Source organism: Perna viridis, chromosome 3 (assembly GCF_037379345.1).
Source record: "Perna viridis isolate PV_CMFRI_1.1 ecotype Kerala chromosome 3, ASM3737934v1, whole genome shotgun sequence".
Lineage (NCBI taxonomy): Eukaryota > Metazoa > Mollusca > Bivalvia > Mytilida > Mytilidae > Perna > Perna viridis.
Window position 1 is genome coordinate 51,591,853 of NC_142447.1, and position 22,311 is coordinate 51,614,163.

General features: G+C 32.1%; 1 protein-coding gene across 5 annotated transcripts in view; it reads right to left on the reverse strand.

Moving 5' to 3' along the window:
• Positions 1–3,213: 3,213 nt before the first annotated feature.
• LOC148622816 (aryl hydrocarbon receptor nuclear translocator homolog) overlaps positions 3,214–22,311 on the reverse strand; it is a 41,555-nt gene continuing 22,457 nt past the window's right edge. For 2 of the 5 annotated variants that reach the window (XM_088573035.1, XM_088573032.1), the window contains exons 2-16: positions 21,246–21,297; positions 20,476–20,547; positions 19,531–19,688; positions 19,251–19,330; positions 18,880–18,972; positions 17,979–18,096; positions 16,514–16,543; positions 14,844–15,038; positions 13,657–13,840; positions 12,226–12,332; positions 11,461–11,611; positions 10,066–10,271; positions 8,331–8,515; positions 7,518–7,584; positions 3,214–6,816 (exon numbers count right to left, since the gene is read on the reverse strand). In XM_088573035.1, the coding sequence (XP_088429161.1) occupies positions 6,530–6,816; positions 7,518–7,584; positions 8,331–8,515; positions 10,066–10,271; positions 11,461–11,611; positions 12,226–12,332; positions 13,657–13,840; positions 14,844–15,038; positions 16,514–16,543; positions 17,979–18,096; positions 18,880–18,972; positions 19,251–19,330; positions 19,531–19,688; positions 20,476–20,547; positions 21,246–21,297 (1,985 nt within the window). In that variant the 3' untranslated portion in view covers positions 3,214–6,529. Of the gene's footprint in view, positions 6,817–7,505; positions 7,585–8,330; positions 8,516–10,065; positions 10,272–11,460; positions 11,612–12,225; positions 12,333–13,656; positions 13,841–14,843; positions 15,039–16,513; positions 16,544–17,978; positions 18,097–18,879; positions 18,973–19,250; positions 19,331–19,530; positions 19,689–20,475; positions 20,548–21,245; positions 21,298–22,311 lie in introns of all 5 variants that reach the window. The other 3 variants (XM_088573034.1, XM_088573031.1, XM_088573033.1) reach the window with 2 other exon arrangements.

The window sequence follows — 22,311 nt, forward strand, 5'->3', positions numbered from 1 at the left end:
GGTCTGAAGTTTTTAGGAACAAGAGGCTCCTATATGCCTGAACCACTCACCCGGTTATTTTTTTTGCCTTTCAAATGCAATTAATCTAACATGTTGTCTGACAATTTTGACTCAAAGAAGACTTCTGTAGGACTTATTATAAGGATCACTTCATCAATTGAAAGTTTCTATCTATATTAGGTAAGCACGATATTGGCTTGAAAATGTTAAAAACATCATTTTTTTGCCTTTTACGGGCAATAACTCTAACAATGACTCGTCCGACAACTTTGATCCCTTACAATATAATTATAATATTAAGGATCATTAGGGCAATTGAAAGAATTTGACTAAACCTGACAGTTTTGGAGAAGTATTAGAAAAACTTCTGACCCCTTTGTTCTAATTTTTAGTAACCGCGGCCATGTTTCTTTTCTATGGATCTTAATCCCCACATCAGTCCTATGCCGAACACCCTGAGGAACATTCATACCAAGTGTGGTCCTGACTAGTCTTGTAGTTTCTTCGGAGAAGATTTTTGAAAGAAATAACATTAAATAGGGCAAAACCGTCGAAAAGGGCCATAACCGATGGCTAAACAGATAAAAAAAAATGACTACAAACAGATCTCATCATGCTGAACACTTTTATTCACGTCAGAATTTTGCTAAACCAAACAGTTTTGGGTATATAGGTTACAGACCACCAATTCAACCAATGAGCATTTGGAACGTACAAATAGTCCTACACAGAAATTACCCCTGTTCCTCATTGTGCTGTGGAAAAAGTTCTCATCTTATTTTAAAAATTTCAACAGTTTCTGAAAGGAAAAACATTTCTGTACATTTTATAGGTGCATTTTGCTTCTTGTGATGTGAAGCCTAATCTCCATAATGATTTCTAAATATACCCCCATCTTGTGAAAACACTGGGATTTCCCATGCTATTTATAGACACTTCACTTCCGGTGACCAGTACTGCACTGCAAGTCTGCTAACCCCACATGCCATTCTGAGGATTGTGAGCTTACAAATGTAGAATCATGGTGATATATAGTCCTCTGCGGGTTAAAGTTAAGGTAAAGTCGAGAGAAGCCATTGAATATTGTGAAATTTGCATAGACGCCTATGGGAAGTGGAATTAGTGGTTTCTAGCCTTATATGCGAAAAACTTCTGACCGCTTTGTTCTATTTTTAGTAACAACGGCAATGTTTTTTCTAGGGATCACAAATCCCCACAATGGTTCTATGCAGAATACCCCAAGGAACATTCACACCGAATTTAGTTCAAATTGGTCAAGTAATGTCAGAGGTGATGACATAACATTAAAAAGAGCAAAAAAAAAAAAAAAAAAATCATAAAAGGGCAAAAACTCCAAAATGTCTTAACAGTGTAACGATTTCGTAATTATGTAATTATCTCCTTTGAATACATACAGAACCAAAAATCGATAATAAAAGTCGTTGTAAGTTATAATAATATAAAACAATGTATGTTTATAGTTTCTTTAAGTTTAATTACTTATTAAAAGCTTTAGTAGTATGAAAGTTTTATAATAAATAAACATTCAGTGTTTTACTAATCGTTCAATACCAAATGGAAAAAGAAATGATTTCTACATATATATTTTTTCACGAAATTTTTGAGTGGTCTTGGAACGACCAGTAGCTGAAGTATGGCTCACTTTTAACACATGATTTCATAATGAAATAAATGTTACTTGAACTTTTGGAAAGTCACTAATGTGACAATACTCCGATAGAGTAAAATCTGACAGTCATTTGTTTTTCAGAAGCACCTTTACTACTAAAACATGAATTACAAATAGGTAACTTGTTTACTTAAATAACACCACAGTGTGTTCTTTTCTTGTCTTTTCTTTTGTACTTCATATCCAAATTCAGTGTGAAGGTTAAAATATAGAACTGTGTTGTCGGACTTACAAAGTACATGTCTTGAAATGTAAGTAATTCATATGCAGCCATCGTCAATTAATCAATAGTCTGAATTGAGAATTGGGAAAGCATAGTCGTTGTTGGTGGTTTTTGAGGTCATTGCATTGTCTAAATTAGACATTCTCAGATAATAGCAGGGCAGGGGCGGGTCCAGGTAAGGGCGTAATGGGCGTACGCCCCCCCTTTAAAAAAAAAAAAAAAAAAAAAAAAAAAAAACTATCGTTATAATCTGCTAGTATTGTATTGAATGATGGCAATTTATCATATTCATTAATTAAACACATACTCTGATTTCTTTTTATACTGATTCCCCAATTTGATGGGTCATCATCAACCGTAAAATTTCGTTTCTCGGAGTCCGGCGTGTTCGACTCTGCGATTAGTATCCATTGTTGTTGATGTGATAAAGAATTCGCAAAGATGTCGATGTCAAAAACAAAACGTCAAAAGACCTTAAAATGGTATCAAGGTGTCTTGGACACCTTTTTTAAACAACCAAAACGGTAAGTAAATCAGTATAATACATGAATTTTGGTTGTTTTGTGTGACACTAACTTCGATTCCCCATAGCCATTAATGGAGAAAACTCGGCATAAAAAATGTCACACCCTGACACTTTAACTATAAAATATACATGCTCCAAGTCAGGAACCGTTACATTAGTGCAATTCTCTATTATTTTATGTTTTTAAGCCAAAAAAGGTCCAAAAATTTTTTCGCCTCGCTTCGCTCCGCGAAATATTTTATTCTACGCCCCCCCCCTTTCAAATATCCTGGACACGCCCCTGCAGGGGACGGAAGAATCCAAGCCCGACCCTCCTGTTACAACAGATTAAAACTAAAATTTGACCATGGATAGATTTCATCATGCTGAACACTTTTATCCTGTAAGAATTTGGCTTAACCTAGGTTTTGGAAATATTTGCAAAAAATTACTGTCTGACCCCTTATGTTCTATTTTTAGCAATGGCAGCCATGGTTTTTGACAGATCAAAAATATCCACAAGAGTTCTATGCAGGATACTCCAAGGAATTAAGGACTAGATTGCTTGCAGGGGTTGTAAGAGTTAAGGACCACTAAATTAGACGGCCCTTTGAGGATTTTGTTAGGACATCCATACTTTTTTCACTTAATTGGAACAATTTTTCATATACAAAAGGAGTAATTCGTTAAATAAGACTAAGAAGGCAATATAATGAAATTCAGTTTTAAAACAAAATTGAAGACCTTAACACAACACACAGTCAACAATTACTGGCCATTCAAAGGAAGAAAAAATAATCCATGATTAGTTTATTGACAATATGTTTACAAATATGATCAAAATGTGTACAGTAATTGCACCAAATTATGTAAAAATCATGATTAATACATTTAGAGTAGACCCAGCTTCTACTCTAGTTAATTGTGTCCAAAGTACATTTATTATTGTTACAATAACATCAAATAAGATATTTTCAAAAGCATATAAATTCATAAGCTACTAAATATAACAGTAAAGTATCTTAACTAGAATAATTTCTTTGCAATTCTTTGTAGTGTCAAGCTTTGATCTAGGGTGACTAGAGAGTTAAATTGGCTGAGGTCTTCACAAACTAAGGCATGTTATTCTGAGAATACCTTGAGCTTAGGTATATAGGCTTCCAAAATGTCAAGTTAATCATTCTTAATGAACAGAATACATGTAGGTGAAAGAGCAATAACAGTCTTAATTATAAATTGGTCCATTGAGTGCAGCTGGTTAGGAATTGTAAATATCAAATAGGGCCTGTCTAGACACAACATCAAAACATAACACAATTTTAATTTGGACCATAATTAAATATTTGGGGCAGCATAGGCTTCAACTGCTGATTTTCATCCTTTCCTCAAAAAATATAAAGCAGACATGAAATTTCAAAATTATAAATAGCGGGTATACATGTACATTGATTTCCAAGACTAATCTTTCTTCACTTGAATCAATTCTAACTATGATCCTTTTCATTTGCAAATCACACCCAAAATCTCAAGAAACACAATATTAAACAAACCAAAATAAATAAAACCTACACTCATTCTGATATAATATCATCCAAATTATGATGCAATGACAATATTTGATATCTGACTTTTCCAACCTTTGATTCTACATATAAAAGACAGTAAAAGAAATTGTTTTAACATTATTTCGTGTATTTCTTAAGCACCACAAGCCTTACCCAAACTAGATTTGACTACAATTTTAAATAAAAGAACAGCGTTCCAATGTCCCGTCAAAAAAAAGTGAGGAAAACTTTAAATTCACTGAAATTTTCTAAGTCCAAGGCCCATAACTTCCATAAAAATCGATCAATCCTAACCAAAGTCGAACTTTATCTGTAACTTCTCATAGTAAGACTACATACAAAATTTAAATCAATTGATGAAAGCATTACAAAAAAAAGTGTGGAAAACTGTTAATTCACTGAAATTTTCTAAGTCAAAGGGCCATAACTTCTGTAAAAATCATTCAACCTTAATCAAAGTCAAACTTAATCTGTAACTCTTCATAATAAGGCCACATCATAAAAACAAACTTATTTGGTAAAAGCATAATAAAAAAAAGAGCAGAAAATGCAAATGGATGGACGGATGCCCGGCATTTCCATGTCCCCTCTTGACACGCCAGAGGGGACAAAAATGGTATAAGTTAACTAATCTAAAATTATGCAACCCTGGTATGCATCATCATTTTCATTTAAAGATAAACGGAAAGTCATTAGTACCCCTATCTGTTCATATATGATATTTAATGGTATGTACAATAAACTATCATTACTCAGTGAATGGTGAGTATGGAAATAATCTATAGTATAGAACACATTGATTCTACAGTCAGCTGGAGAAAGTACACATGAACTGGAAATCAAATAATGTTGCGATATAAATTGTAATTGCACAATGTATCTCGTACGTTAATAACATAACAAAATGATATAATCAAAAACATTAAAACAAAGAAGACAAAACAAACAAGGAAACAAATATCTAAAAATAATAAATACAAGATCCTTGAACCTTTGGACTTATAATACATTTACAATGGCATATCAGTAATGCATAGCCAAAACCCTGTACTATTTGAGTGTAGAATGTGGATATTGAAAGTGATAACCATACCTATGTTAGCAAAGTACAGAGGGTATGACACATTCAACATTAACAAATTTAACCAATACATATAATGTGGCTTGATGAGTTAATAAATGCTATATAATTAATACAATGAAAGTATTAATATCTATAATGCTGTGCTGCACAAAAAATACATGATATGACTATACTAATAATTTATGTATCTTCCCAAGTCATTGTCAGACAACATAAATAAAACAGACATTGTGGCATAGTCTGATACGACAAAAGATGTCAAACTCTAAATGGAGAGGGCAAGTGTGAACACTTGATACAGTTTTTATTGACATTTTTACACAGTAAAGATACCTGACTTGAATGAATGTTGTTATAGAATTCAAAATATGAGATTTACCTTTGTAAAACTAAATACAGTGTTCAGCATACCAAAGAACCCCAATAAAATTAATCTAAGTTAAATTATTTTGGACTCTTTGGACCTCAATACCTACCAATTTGAAAATAAGTTCCAAATTTAAGAAAACTAAAGTACAATCAAGCAAATCAAAGAATTCACAAGATTAAACTATTGTTGAAATCAACAGAAGTTTTATCTTGAACTGTAATTTGGATCAACTAAACAATGGCGCACAGATCAAACATCCAAATACAACAATTCAATATTTATCAAAGAGCTTCAAGTCAAAAATTTCAATTAAATTATAATAAAATTGGCTTTACAACCCGTAATTCTTAAGACCACAACCCCCTTATCCCCCAAACTCATATTTGTTGTATGGAACCTTATGGTAAAATTTATTAAGATACATTATCTAATGCTCATGACATCATATGGAGCCAAGTGTCTACTGACACTGAGGATGACAGTGCCATACCATAATATGATAGGAAATTCTTTGGGGCGTTTAAAATGGACAGCTCATGGAACAATCACATGGTTGGTGTTTTATCATGAAGTCTTTATTTCTATGTTTACTATTTTTAATTAATAAAATGCCCTAAATTACAGCAGTAATGTCCTCCACCATAACAAAAAGTAACAAAGAAAAAATGAATAAGCTTATAATCAACAGCTTAATAGCATAAGAAATAAAATTTCCAATAAAATAAAATATACAACCTAAGAATGATCAATAAAAAAATACAAGAGATCATGCACATCTATTGTATGACAGTGATGTAAGTTGTTCCAATCAGTTACTTGTTGGTACTATACATACATGTAAACATTGCACATTCAAAACATTACATTTTATGTAAAATTTGCAATACACTTTGAATTATTTCAGTATACCAAACACCAAGCACCCTAATGTTATAAAGAATCTTGTTTACAATATAAAAAAGAACTTAATTTCATCTGATTTAGTACAAATCAGCTCTACATTGACTTTATCATTTGATAACCATGGGTACCATTAATGGCATTGATTCAAAACAAATGACACCAGACATCATCATTTCTTGATTATCAGTTTCAATCCCCCAATGGATTGAACATAGTAAAGTCACTAAATTCTGGTCCAGGCTGTTGTAACATTTGTAACATATCACTAAACTCCTCTGTCTGCTGCTGTTGCTGTGGTGTCGTCTGCTGTTGGGGTTGTGTCTGCTGCTGTGATACGTCTGCTCCACCTCCCTGCCAGTGAGAAGCAGATGGCCAAATCACAGGACCAGAACCACCGGTAGATGAATGAGAAAATGAGTTGGGTTGTGAGTTTGGTGTTTGATTACTGCCGAGCTGTGTATAGGTGGGTGCACCTGCTAAAACAACGAGACAAAATTGATGGTAAAAAATCTTACATGAGCAATGATTTTGTAACTTAAATTTAAAACTTAAATCTGAAAAAAAAACCCCAAAAAAACTAGATAAAGTGATGCCCCTGCATTTAACCTTCATACAGCTATATCATAACTCATATCTGTAAAAAGCACTTTGTCAGATGTGATATTGTGTCTGTGAGACACAAATGATGCCCCCGCATGTGGTTTTGAGTAAAACTCAGCATAGCTGAACAAAACTTAAACTCAATCTGTAACTAATCATGACAGACTCACAAACCAAAAACTAGTCAAATATCTTTATAATATATAATATGGAATTTTTTAAGTCCATGGCCCATAATTTGGGTAAAACTCAGCGTAGCGGAAAGAAACTTTAACTCGATCTGTAACTAATCATGAAAGACTCACATACAAAAAATCAGTTCAATATCTTTAAGGATTTTCAAAAAAAAGTGTGGAAAACTTATGGGATGGACAGAATTATGGATGGATGGACAGGGGTAAAACAATATGCCCCCCAACTTATCGTTGCGGGGGCATAAAAAAACCTGATCTTCTTAAGACAGCTATTTACCTCTAGTTCAGCTAAATAACAACTTATTAAAATTCTTTTACCTGTCATTTAATGTTTTCAGTTAACAAAAACTTGTTCTGTTTATTTCACTTACATGTATACTTACCAGGTGAAGAACTGTTTGGACTGATCTGTGAGAACCCAGACTGAGAGCTGTTTGTATAATCTGCTGCCTGCAAATAAAGGAAAACAAATAAATTCATGGATGTCTGACATAATAGAAGTGACAGCTTATACAACCCTGATGATAATTATGACTAAAACTTTGATTTTAAAAAAATAGTCATTATATAATTTCTCACAGTCTGTCTTACACCATCTATTATCTGTTGTGCATCATATTGAAATTAAACACTTAATTTGATATACAAGAAGATGTGCAAAGCATACTTAAGGAGTTTTTTTTTATCCATGTTCTCCACATCAGAATATTTAGTAGACATCTTTTTATATCCATAACAAACTTTGATGAAGTTATCATTTTGTTACAGTGCTATGTAGTTTCTAAGTTAGCTACTTAAAAAAGAACTGTCTCTACATTTGACAAAGCACCCCATTTTCCAACTTAAAGACTAATAGCAAAATCTTCTTGCTAATTTACCTTATCAAATCAAAGCATGAACATTAGGATTTAACAAATATAATGGAATGTTTAGGTTTATATTACGACCATTTTTTTTTGTAATATCATGCAGAAATCGTCTTCATAATTGTCCTCCTGGACCATTTAAAAGTTCGAAAGTGAAAAAAAAATTATACTTGTATATTAAAGCCCTCAGTGTGGATACGGTGTTAAGCTATTTAATATTGCACTGGTACCATTCTTGTTCTATTGTGTAACAATGTTAAAAAATAAAGATCTACAAATGAAAGGTTAAAACTGTAAGAAGCTTAAAATATGTTTCATGGTAGTAGTTACCTGGTTTTGAGAAAACCCTTGTTGGTTCTGCCAGCTCCCACCTGGATTAGGAGATCTTCGCATGTGTGACATGTTGCCTCTACCTTGAGCAGACTGTGACATTGAAGCTGATACATTTGGAGAGGGATACTTCATCTGAGTGGGAGAGTTAAACCCATACATATCCTGATTAACTTGTCTAGTACCTGTAAAATAGAGTTTTAAAGTTATTATCTTTCAAATTTTACCATTAACTTTTTTGTTTATTTCATTCTATTAAGTATGCAAAAACTAAAACAACTACAGGGTATCTATGAAATTGAATCCAGAGAAAAAAAACCGCGCAAAAGACTTGTCCTTTGGCAGAAAACCTAAAATGGATACAGCTAATATGTATATATGTTGTTGATACACCCTCCCCACCCTAGAAATCATAAAGGATACACCCTCCCCTCCCTAGAAATCATAAAGGATACACCCTCCCCTCCCAAGAAATCATAAAGGAAACCCAAAAAAATCTTTCAGATCCAAAGAGAAAATAGGAGGTGCAAATGGCATTATTTGATAAGAATGTGCGAGGTTTCATCAATTTCCATTCAGTGATTTGAATAGAGTTGCCGATTAGAATAGGGTATTGATAAATAGGACAGCCTGATAACTATATATCTCCTGATTTTCAAGCTAGGGTAAAATGAAAGTTTGCAGATTAGGGGACAGAAAACACAAGATTTTGGGGTCTGAAGACTTTTGGTAATCAGAACATATTTAAATAAAATGCTTTGTAGGGCACAGCACAATACAACCCCAGAGGTTGAACCAGGAACAGCCATTTATGGACACCATTCAAGCTTGATACAGCTCTGAATTTAAGCTGTGATTATTATTTGACACAAGACATAACTTTCACCAGAATCAAAGTGGTCCCTTTTTGGACCCCTATTCTTGAATGGTTCCATTCACAACCCCCGAAATTACTCCTAGCTTTAATTTTCTGGTATGGCACCTAGTGATACAACTTCAAAGAAATCCATTCATTTATAGTCAAGATATTAAGAATCTAAAACTTGTATGAATGCAAAATAGGAAAATCTCATAAAACAAAGGGTAATATTTAATAGTTCTCTAACAAGGCTCTGCAGTGTCTAAGATTTTCCAATCTTGCATGAGAAAAGATGTTGTTTGATTCTTTTTCTCACTTCAAGTTTGTTTTCTAATTAAATGTTTAATTTGACAACTGAACTTAATGTATTAATGTTTCCAGTATTATGACACTACTAGGTGTGAAATATGTGTCACTTCAAATAATCACTCATGGATTTAAACAAGCTGCAAGAAATAATCAACCACCAATAATTCCTGATAAAATTGTTATTTTAGGAGAATTTTCTAATACATGTGGGTAAACATATAATTGTTTCCATGTGTTCTGTCTGAACCCTTGGGGTAAATAAGGAAATCTCCCAAAGCTAAAAATAGGAATTTTTTGGCTCTTTTAAGTGAGAAATTGTCCTGACCCAATGATGTTTGTTTATGGCCCCTAATTCCAAAACAATTCAAGTTCAATCCCTGCTTTCCTTTGTAATATGGCAGACTTTGATAAAATGTCATAAAGATCCATTCACTTATACTCAACTTATTGTCTGCACATGACAAGTGCAAAGACAATAAAAATGATACCAATGAAGACAGCATGACACCATTTTACAACTGATTTTTTTTTTTGCAGTCACATAAAAAAGTGCTATGCAATACATACTTGTTAAAACAGAAGAGTAAGCTGCCTCAGGATGTGTGTACTGGTTGTTGAAGTCAGGTTTAGATGATGATGTCATACCCATGTTATCATTGGGGATTGGACGAGGTGCAGGGTTACTAAATGTAGACATTTGTGTTGCAGGATCCTGAGTCGGCTCTGCTGGTAAACCTGGCTGAGGACCTCCTGATCCCTGCTGCTGAGCTGTCCTAAAATGCATGGTAATCTATAGTTACTCTCTATTTACTCAAAAACACCTGTTTTCCACAAATTTTGGAAAAGTGAGAAAAAAATAGGAAATTTTGACAAACTTTTCTTTCAAGTCGATCTTATAAATAATGGATCACTATGTTCAGAAGTGGTTGCACTCGCCAATTTTATGTATACAATGTCTCAATCTTGTATATTTGTATCGTAAATTGCTGACTTATTATACTTACCGGTAATAAATTTTTAAAATAATGTCTTGTTATATCGTATTTGTATATGTGCCTTTACCCTTTTTTAACTATTTTGCACCATCAAGTCAAGAATTTTTTAGAAATAATAAGTGGGACTTAGAAGGGTCATTTTCATCAACATATGGAAAGAAATGTTTTTACCACAATTTTTATACATTTCGACCTTTCTGTCTCTCAGTTAACAACTTGACCAACTGTTACTTGAAATTATATATAAATTGGTAAACAACTATCTGCAACAATAAATGATAAGTTGACAATTGACCTGTGAAGCCATACTTTTAACACAAAATGGGAAATGTGACAGTTGTATCAACAATCGTGCAGGTGGCATATCAAGATGTTGTTGGTTTATTCAACAATTCAAAATGTATCATGTCTGTGATAGACTTGTCAGTGAGTTTTTTGTAACCATACTTTGACTCTTTGAAGCCACCAACAGAGAAATCCATGTTTCAAACCATACAACATTTAAGATAATGAATATTAAAATCGTTCAATTCATATTTTATTCAAAAATTAATGTTTCTACAAAATTATTGTATGTATAATTATTAAAATAGAAGTCACATACAAACCATAACATCGATCATCTTTTTTCTTACTCTCATCCTTTGCATTTTTACTGAAATTAAACTTCTCTTTTGTACACCCCTGCAGAAATTCTTTGTGATGAAAAATTTGGGAATTTAAAAATTCATAAATTTCCAAAAAATGAAAAGCAACGAAAAATTAGAGTCAATATGGTAAAGCACCCAGAAACATTATGATCCCTGCTGCTCAGGTGCATAGTATTTTTATAAATCTTTATAAATCCGTTTGAAATCTTATCCATTCCTTTTTATGAGGGTTGCATAAATTGATATTCCTTTTTCTAAAATAACTTTGGCAATAAATGAAAATCAACATTAAGAAAAATTACGATACGGAAACTTACTTAGCTGACGTGTTTGTACACACAATATATTCCACTTCATCAGTGTAGGGATTCTGGAAACTAAAGCTGCTGGTTCTTAACCACACCCAATCATTGTTAGCTGCCCTGAATCTATACATAATTGACATCACTTGACCTTTCAACTTCAATACTGAAAAATAGAAATACAAAGATTTTGTTGGTACAAATATATTCATAAATAGACATGTTTGTACATTTCATTTTTTAAGTCTAGAATATAATGTATGTCATGGAATCTTTAATGAACATAATGTTTTTACTTTTATTAGTTTGAAAAAGATGAAAAAACTAATACCAGACTGTAAAAAAAAGAATGATATTAAAGAAAAAAAAAACAAAACCAAAATACCAAATGTCACTGTTAAACACTATTTATGAATAACACTAACAATATTAAGGCTTACAAAAGAAAAAAAATAGTTTTACTTGCAACTAAGGTAGATATGTAGCCATTCAGGATTAAAAGTTAATTAATTTGCTTAAATAAAACAAAAAGGGTGCAAGGATATCAACTGCCTGATATAGTTCCTGTCATGGAAATTGAACAGACATATTGGCCCTTAATCATCTGTATAGGCCCTTGGCATAGCCTCTTGCCTATATAGTTAACCTTGACCAAATACGACTGCATTGAACCTAACATAAAAAAAGCCATTTAATATAAATGCAACAATCCTATAATAAGATCAAACCTAATGAACACACAGATATGGCTGTTTAATCAAAGGAATAGTTGAATATTACCTTGTTCAAAAGTATCCTTCATGTGACTTTTATCTTCAGGATGGTAGAAGTCAAAAGCTGACTTTCCCAGTAATTCCTGTGGTTGATATCCTAGCAATGATGTCACTCTGTAACAATATTACAATTACTTCCCTTTGTTTATAAATAAATGGTAACTCAAATTTATATTTGTCCAAATCATCAAATAGAGTAAACAAATTAAAATTACACACTGTCCCTTATGGGAATAATAACCCTGCAGCTTTTGAACCCTGTATATTTGAGACCAACAGTTTCAACAATATTTTACATACATGTATGAAATTATTATAAGAAGTAAAATTTATAATCAGAAAACGAAAATTGAACCGTACTCAAAAATAAACAAACCAACAGAATCGCCTGTGACGTAGATATAGGTCATAGGTGAAAATGCCATACTAGGCTTGCTATGATAAGTCTAACAAATTATTAACAAATAAAAGTCCTCTGAAACACATTTAATTCTTTGTGAATGCCATTTCAAACGGTGAATACATTGAAAAGTGACCTGTTCACTACAATGATTGTGCAAGTAAGAGCAGAGTTTTATGCTATTTATAGACCTCCTTTGTTTATAAAGTAAATGTGTCATGCAATTATAGAAAATAATTGAACAAACAATTAAATTTCATAATAATCCTGCAAGTTGTTGAGGAAGGGTTGTGCACAACAAATGAGACCAAGGTTTGCTGAAAAGCAAAGAAGTCCAACAGCCATCATTACGACATTTTTTTGTAAAAACATAAATTCCTGACAGTGTGCATATCTCCAAGTAGTTGTATTACATCCCACGAAGTATCATTACAACGTTGCTAGCTGCTAAGAAAATAGTTTGAATAGACATACAGACAGACAGGGTAAAACCTATATATTCTCCCAAACTTCATTTGCAAGGGGTAGAAATATTTCTTCTAGTTATATATAATGAAGACTGACAAATGCACTGCTGTCTCAAGACAGTAACAGTCAAATATTTTGATGAACCAAACATACACTTCATTTTTAAAGGACAAAGCAAGCATTGAAACTGGAAATTCTTATGCAAGTTCAGTTTCGGTAATGAAGAAGTCACAACAGTTCAGTTTCAATTAAGCTATACAAGCAAAATTATCTTCACATGATTTTCATCTTAATCGAGAAAATAAAAATGGGACAGAGTTCATGTGTGAGCCTTCACATGAACAATGCACATAGCCTTACATAGCTTGTACATTCCGGTAACTTGTATTGCACACGGATTTAGCTTCCTGTTTCAATTGATATTGGCAATGAGAACTGCTTTTAGACCTTTTTTTATGTTTTTTTGTTCTTATACTGCTGATGAGAGGTTACTCCTGGAAACATGCATTAAGCATACTGAAATTGACAATATTTACATAAGAATGGTATTATTCAAATTTTATAACAAACCTTTGGTCAACAAATGTGAATTTTCCTTCAATACTATGTCTTGAGACAAATTCTGTGGCATTATTAGCTCCCATTAAGTCATTACAGTTTGGTGCACTGGTTACCTGTAGGCGGCCAATGGCTACCAGACAGCAATGGCTTCCTGGTCCGGTATTCTCATCTGCATCTCTATCTAACTGTACACCTACAAAAGAGTAATTGATGTCATATTCAGTCAAACAAAAAAAACAACAGGGAAACACTTTTCTTAAAAAAAAATACTCACTGTTTATAATAGCACCTTCTCTATAATAGGCATAGTGTTGGAATGGAATTATGTTGGCTCAAATTTTTACTGTAAGAATAATATACAAGTTCAACAGCAATTAAAAGTTTGTTTTTGTCTGATTGCAAAGGCCTCATAACAATTATTATTTAATACCTGAATTTTTTTTAATGGAGTTGCACTGACAAGGTAATATATGACGATTCATGATGTTCTTGCGACATACCAAATTTAAAAAAATTCAGTTCAATAGTTTCAGAGGAGTTGCACTGACAAGGTAATGTATGAGGATTTTTGGCAAATTTCTAAGTTCAAAGGGCATAACTCCTACAAAAATTAGGGGATCAAAATTTCCTCGTAATATGCACAACTACACATGATGTTCTTGCAACATACCAAGTTTCATAAAAATTGGTTCAGCAGTTTGCGCTGACAAACTTTGTGACAGACAGACGGATAAGCCAAAAACAATATGTCTCCCCACCAATGTGGGGGAGATATAATTATCATTAGACCAGCATAGAATTCAAAGTTAAACTGTAGCTCACCTAGATATAGATATAGCTTCATAGAAAATAACTAGTTAATATTTCACTGGACATGGAAAAAAATCTACACGTCTGAAAATTTTATAAATATATACAAATTCAAGGCTAAAAAAAAAACCAAACAAAACCATAGCAATGTTCCTGATAAAACTGGACAGAGTTATGAACATTTTTAATCATTCTTATGCCAAATATATATAATTATTGTAAAATTCAATGAAAACAAAGATTCCCAAAATCAATAATAAGAAGAAAGATCAACACAGACATGTTTCACATACTGTTAAAAAACATGTTTTACCAAACTAACCTAGGTGTACCAAATATATATCATTTTAGCTTGTGTAAAATAACTTTCTGACAGAAGACTTTACCTGAAGGTGGCCAGTTTTTGATGTAACCAGTAACATGTACCACTGTGTAATGGTTTCCATCATTAGAAGGCCCTATTGTGTTACGCTGACGTAATCGTAGGGAATGATTAGCTGTCATTGGGTCAACCTGTACATTGCCCATCTTCATTCTACAGATAAAACCTCTCCGAGATCCCATACATAGTCTTATGGATGCTGTAATAATAAAAATTGAGCTATCTCAATGAAGTTTCTTTAATGTAGAAAATTGATATTTTCTGGTAAAAACTGTCCTTAAGAAAAGAAAGTACAAGAAATTAAGACAGTATGAAAATAAGTCTTATAGTGATTTTTTTACTATGACAGATATGCTACTGAATCTATTTTACTGTTTTTGTGACTTATATAACTTAGGCAAATAAAATCATTTCTAAAGTTCATTATTCATTTAATCCAATTCTAAAGATATTTAGATACCTTATTAGAGAAATACTACTATAAATTTATGTCAGTGTTCTCCCCAGGTGCTATACAGCACTATCGATGTCAGTACTGTGTGTTCTTGCTACCAGTGCTGTGCTATAAGATTTGTTAACTGTGTATAATTGGGATTAAAAACCAATTTGACAGAAAACCCATGTGCACAGAGGTAATTTACAGCATTCTTCAAGGAATAAGCTCTATCAATAGCAGTAAACAAATCACTGCATGACAGCACAGGTGTCTGAAACCAATTAATAGATATGACAGCGCTGACAATTTTTAATCAATCAACCCCACATTGGCCACAAATTAATTTAAGGGAGGTGTACCTACTGAGCTAATCAAAACTGACTGTGTCAAAAGTAACTCAATCCTTACTAAAAGCATGTGGCTATTTATAAATTTATGCAAGGTTGGATGCAGTGTTGATTGCTACAAAGGTTTACCCATTAAGAAACTGATTTACCTTAAAAAAAAAAAAAAAAACCATCAAATTCCCAAACAATATTTATTCCATCAGATACTTCTTAAACACTTTCAAAGAGGAAGGAAATGGCTGTCATTTGTTTACACCGCCATCTTGTTGTGTGTCTTCCTCCAATGTCTGAAGAACACATTTTTTGGTGGGAAAACTGGTAAGAAATTGAAAGTAAATTTCCCCAAGTCTAAAAATAGTACCAAAGGTGTGAGGAAACAATATGTACTTTATTCCTGACTTCAAGAATTTAGAAGGGTTTCTATCATGAGTGAACTCAATTTTAATAAAAAAAAAAAAGCAATCCTCATGTATTTTTTTCTACCAAATATGCTGGCCTCACTAATTAATAATTATTTATCCTGCTAATTAAAAGCTCTTTATTTTGGTGTTAAATATATGAATATATAGGGAAAAAAGCAGTTATTAATGTAGTGATATTGTTTACCAATGAATAATTCATATAAATATAGACAATACGTTAAACATTTTATATACAGAGATCAATATTTAAAAATAACATAAAATGCAAAGCAGCACTTTTCAACACATGACCGAATAATGTCCTGTAACACACGCTGAATACGGCGCTATCCAAAATCCTGGGGAGAACACTGCTTATGTATCTTATCATCTGAAGATGACAGAAAAAATCTAAGACGAAAATCATAACAAAAAAATCTTGAATTAGGAAAAGACAAAATAATTCTCTAAAAATACTTCTATTACTTACTTTGATGACTATCCTTTTTAACTGTTCCAGCTGAAAAATAATGAGAAAAATTCTCATGTCATTAAATACTAAAAAAAAAAAACAAACCAAAACACTATGTACCAATAAAAACCACAAAAAAACCTAAATGAAACCATAGTAATTTTCATGGTATAACTGGACAAAATTATGTTGAAGGCACATTGAGGCAACACTCCAGCAGCAGTGAAAGCTCAATGTTAACATTGAGGCAACACTCCAGCAGCAGTGAAATTTCAATGTAAACATTGAGGCAACACTCCAGCAGCAGTGAAAGCTCAATGTAAACATTGAGGCAACACTCCAGCAGCAGTGAAAGCTCAATGTAAACATTGAGGCAACACTCCAGCAGCAATGAAAGCTCAATGTTAACATTGAGGCAACACTCCAGCAGCAGTGAAAGCTCAATGTAAACATTTACACTTGTTTGATAAAGATACATGTGTTTCACTTAAGAACAATAAACAAATCATGGTTCAGTCAGTACAGGGCAGTTCACTTTGTAGGTGTCTAAATATCACCTACTACTAAATGTCATCTTGTTATTTAACATAAGATAGATCCTACTTTAAATGATAGCTAAGGATTTATGACTCTTAAAACTAGTAAAAGTCACCATTTGACAGACAATTTGAAAAAAAAACTTATAGAATGACAAGAAACAACCATTTTGTACCTAGGAATGGAGGAAGGTTTCATACAAGGTCTGACTGAAGTCATTCAAGAAATCTGTGAGCAAGTGCTCACTTGTAATACCCCCACTATCAATCACAATATCAGGTACATAAACAAAGTCCTCCTAAACAGGAAATTGCTGTCAAATTTTACTGAAAATTGATCCCACCATAGGACATACCTACAGAAAAAATGTGTTAAAATTTCAAGCCGCTGTGATGAGTTCTTGCTGAGAACAGTGTGAGTAAACTTTCAATTTGCCAAAACATAAAATGAAAAATTAACAAAGTCCTTGGTAAACAGGAAGTTTTTGTCATTTTTTTAGTAGTTGCTGAGAAAAATGAGATGCAAAATTTTAATTCTCAAAATATGTCGAAAGTAAAATCCTCAGTGAACAGGAAGTTGGTGTTAAATTTTTCCAAAAATGGATCATACCATATGGCATACCTACAGGAACAATGTGTTATAATATAAAACTGCTGGGATGAGTAGTTGCTGACTATAAATATAGCTGCCATATGAATTTCCAAATATCAATAGAGTAGCATTTTGTGACAAGATCAACAAGAATTTCCAAGATCTTTAGTACCTGCAAAACGTTAAGTTCATGTTACAAGCAATAAATTTGTCAGCACCAGCATGTGTGAAAATATCAGTACTCTTCAATTATTGCAAGTGTGCTTGCATATCACACTTACATAGAACCAATATCTAAACCTATATCTGAAATCAAGAAATATCAAAGGCGTCACATCAGTATTGCTATACGTACTTTTGAGATCTAAAATTCTGCCAGTATTTTGAGATTCTGTAGTAGACAACTGTTCTCTCACTTTATCTATATCATCTGGGTGGATCAGCTCATAGACAGAATTACCAAACCATTCATTCTATAATGATAACAAGAAAGATGTCCTTAGAAGTACCCAATACTAAAATTAAGTATTAGGTCAAAATTAAAAACTGAGTTGTTGTCAATAATTCCAAACATCAAATCCAATGATATGGCATACCTATACAAAGCTTGTGTCAAAATATAAAGTAACAGTGACTACAGACTGATGGACAAGAATAAAATAGTACAACCCCAGTAAGCAGAACAATACATAAAAAAATTGCTGCAGAAGTGTTTGAAAAAAAAAACAAACAAACAACAACAACAACAAAAAACAATGCTATTACTTAAACCAAACTGCTTGTACTAAATCCAGCTATAAGTCAGAATGATTTGGAAGATCATAAAATGAACAAGTGAAAGTTTATGAGCACAGTTAAATAGTGTAACCTGACTGTAACTTTATCTCAATATTTACAAATGTTTAGATAAAGTGCTCCCCAAGGCACACCTTAATACAACTGCAGAGGTTTAACCTTGAATATATATACAAGATTTAGGTTAGATAAAGCTCTTAATTTTGATTGTGATCCAATGTTTAATGCAGCAGAAGTTTCAGACCAGAATAAAAGTGCTCAAAGAACTTCTGCATAAGATTTAAGAAAATGCTTATCCTTCTCCCTAATGGTATAAATATATTAAGGTAATCTCTGCAATACACCAGAATACCATAATAACTTTAATACAATTTTCAATTAGTTTTATTAATTTGATAATTAATGTAGCTATCCTGAATACAGTTTAAGTAAATCAGAAACCTGACTGAGTTGATACATACCATAGACTGATGAAGTACTGGAGTGACTGAATCTGATACATATATAATTCTCCCTGTATCACATTGTACTACAAACAGAAATCCATCAGCTGCCTGTAAATACATAAGCTTATATAGTAAGTACTTGATCAGCCTTTTTTTTTTTTTTTAAATCTTATCCATACATTGCACAATGTAACTAAATTCTGATCTATTTTCTTATGAAACTTCTTCTTAGGTACAATCATGCTAAATGCATTTCATATTTATCATAACACCCTGGTATGAAGACAATTTACTGACAAACTTGAATATATTCACAAATGCCTTATATTTGTGTTTAAGCAAATAAAATACAAATATAGATCAGTGGTAAAATACAAATTGTCTACCTCTAGAATAAGATGTTTAAGTTCTTGGTCAGTAAGGAATGATGGTTTATAAGATCCATCTGTACCAGTGTTACCTGTACCTGAAATCACAAAAACTCAATCAGTAAAAGCCTGACATCAAACACTATTTTTCATTGTTTATTCTTAATGACAGAATCTTAAGTTTTCTCTCATTTTCTTCCAAATAAAAGCATACTTAATTCAAAATTAACTCTCACTGTTTTAAAGGTTCTAATTTAATGGAGTATGATAAAAAAGGTGATATAAAACACTGGCTTACCTCTGAGTGTTTTCATATGTGACACAGCCATTCTAAGAATGGTTAATTTATCTGGCTTTCTGGCTAATGTACTACATGTGGGTACCATATCACATAGTTCATTGATATAAGTTGTCATCTTATTTCTTCTTCTTCTCTCAATCTCACAATGACTCTCTCTGAAAATTAAGCATGATTATATAATCAACAGCGACTTCCAGTATTCCACTATTTTTCATACAATCCCATAAGACCTAATCATAAATCAAGGATTTACAAAAAAGAAAGTGAGCTTACATCAACATAAATAAACATTTACTATGTTTTATTTATATTGCTGCAATTGTCCAAAAACAGAAAATCACTTTTAAAATCCCAAAACTCTACATGTAAAAAAAATAGAAATTAATAAAAATCGGAAAGGCTCACATCCCTTCCTGTACAAAGTCAGGACAATTGTGGTGGTTTTCCACCTTTTCTGTTTTACCCTGACATTGCCATTCCCTTTGAGTATACATTTTGACTACTGTCTAGATTTAATCAGTTTGGTAACTTTGTTATTACCCTACATCAATAGAAAAAAAAAAAACAATTCACCAAAGTTCCACAAACATTGGCACCTTTTTAAGCTGAAGTGCAAAATGTCCGGTCTAATAAAAATACTGGTTTAAAAAAATGAGACCTATCATACTTGTAACAATACAATATGTATAATCCACATCAATATCAATCATTTATAATACATATCAACAATATTCTTGCAATGGTTTCATTGAACCTATTTTTTTCTCTCCACAGGAACATAATGTAACAAATTTTATTAAACTTATTAATAATTCTAGCATTTCTTTCTGAACTTCAATAAAGTAAAGAAAAGATTTACTTTTATTGGCCTCTTGGTCTTCCATGGGCTTTTGATATGATGCAATAACACAACCTAATAAAAAATATAAGTTGTCTACCAACCTGGCAAACTTTTCCTTGTCCATCTGTTCTTGGTTGTATGGTGTACTCTGTTGACTATCCTCATCATCAGAACTACAATGCATATATTACTCTTTTTTATCATGATTTACTGAATGGAAAAATGTCTTGTACAGTATATTAAATAATTAAGTACCAGTCCATGTAAAAATCAGACACAGTCCACATTAAAGTGATTCATGATGAAGAAAAACCCAATGAACAAACAATGCATTTTCAATCTACATATGATAGAAATATTTTTACGTAACAGTTGTCATTTCCATATTCAGATCTGTACTTTTGAGAAAATCATTCACTTATCTTCCACTAAAATCAACCAAAACAAACAAAATCAAGAATGATAAAGCTTGCAAAGTACTAATTTCAAGTACAATCTATGTAACTTTTATCTCAAGTGCAACATCCAAACAAAAAACTATGACTAGTTTTGTGGTCTGTAAATGATGCTGAGGAAGAAATAAAAGAGAATTTCGTTGGGTTTTCGACATGCATGAATCACCTTCTGCCTGATTTTTATAAATACTGCTACTTATGCATACATCTAGGATAATGTACAAAACAGACATTGGCTTCTCCTTAATCTTCCAACAAGAAAGAATGCTCATGCTATAATTGAGAATTACTGAAATTGGCACAAATTAAAATGCATAATTTTTTTTTTCAGATATTCAAATTCAATTTTCTTTAAAAAATATGTAAAGACAGTCTTCTTTTAAGTGTTATTTTCTACTGAACACTGACAAACTTACTCTTTATGGTTTCCACCTTTTCTCTTCCTGTTACCTCCCTTTCCTCCATCCCCTGAAATAAAACATACATTTAAATTACTACTTCAATGGTCTCAAAAAGAACATTTCTGACACTTTAAGAATAACTTCAGAATATTGTGTGAACCATAATATAGAGTCAATATTCCTTGCAAAATTATAGCAATACAACATTTTATTTACACAAAAATGTGCAATATACATCTTTGTACCCCAAGGTTATTGGGGATAAAACCATCACAGTAAAAACTTTGTAACAGATTCATCAAGTAGATAAAGACATACACATCTATACAGTCTTGTTCATTTGTACCTGTATAAAAAAAGAAAATAAATTTAAATAATTGTTTAAAAGAAATCAACCATTTTTTAGATCATGCAAAATTTTATAATGATCTATACACTCAATGCTATTTGTTTTAATTTTCTTTTAAAAGATTACAAAATGAGTGTATCAGTGTATTCATATCCTAATAACATAAACCTTTAAAAATCTTATATTTCTGGAGTACACATATTGTATAACCTAGTGATAATATCATATGTATTTGGGAAAATACCTGTAAGGGACACAGATGTATATCTATGTACAGTGATGACCACATTATGACTGATATATTGTTACAGACAGGAAATTCAGAAAAAATGTCTCCTCACTGGAGTAGAAAATATTAAAGTACCCCAGTTCAGATAAACTCCATACAAATTTCAACAAATTTTCAAATTATTTTCTTCTTCAAAGCTTAATGTACTAGTCTTGTGTTGCATATCCCTGAATGGGTGTACATCAAAAACATGGAGGGTATAAAAATATAGTGTGTTTTCTTATTGTCTCTTTACAAACTAATGTTTTGTCAAGATATGAACAATAGTTTATAAAATGGAGCAAACATAACGCTATAAGATGACAAACTTTTTGTTCACAGAATTTAACATATTTCTCTGAAAAGGTTGGTTTGATGAGTGCAAAATGAAAGTGAAAGTAGAGAAAATGGCTATTTATAGTTCAAGACTACTTTTCTGTCCAATCTTCATGGACTCGCCCTAC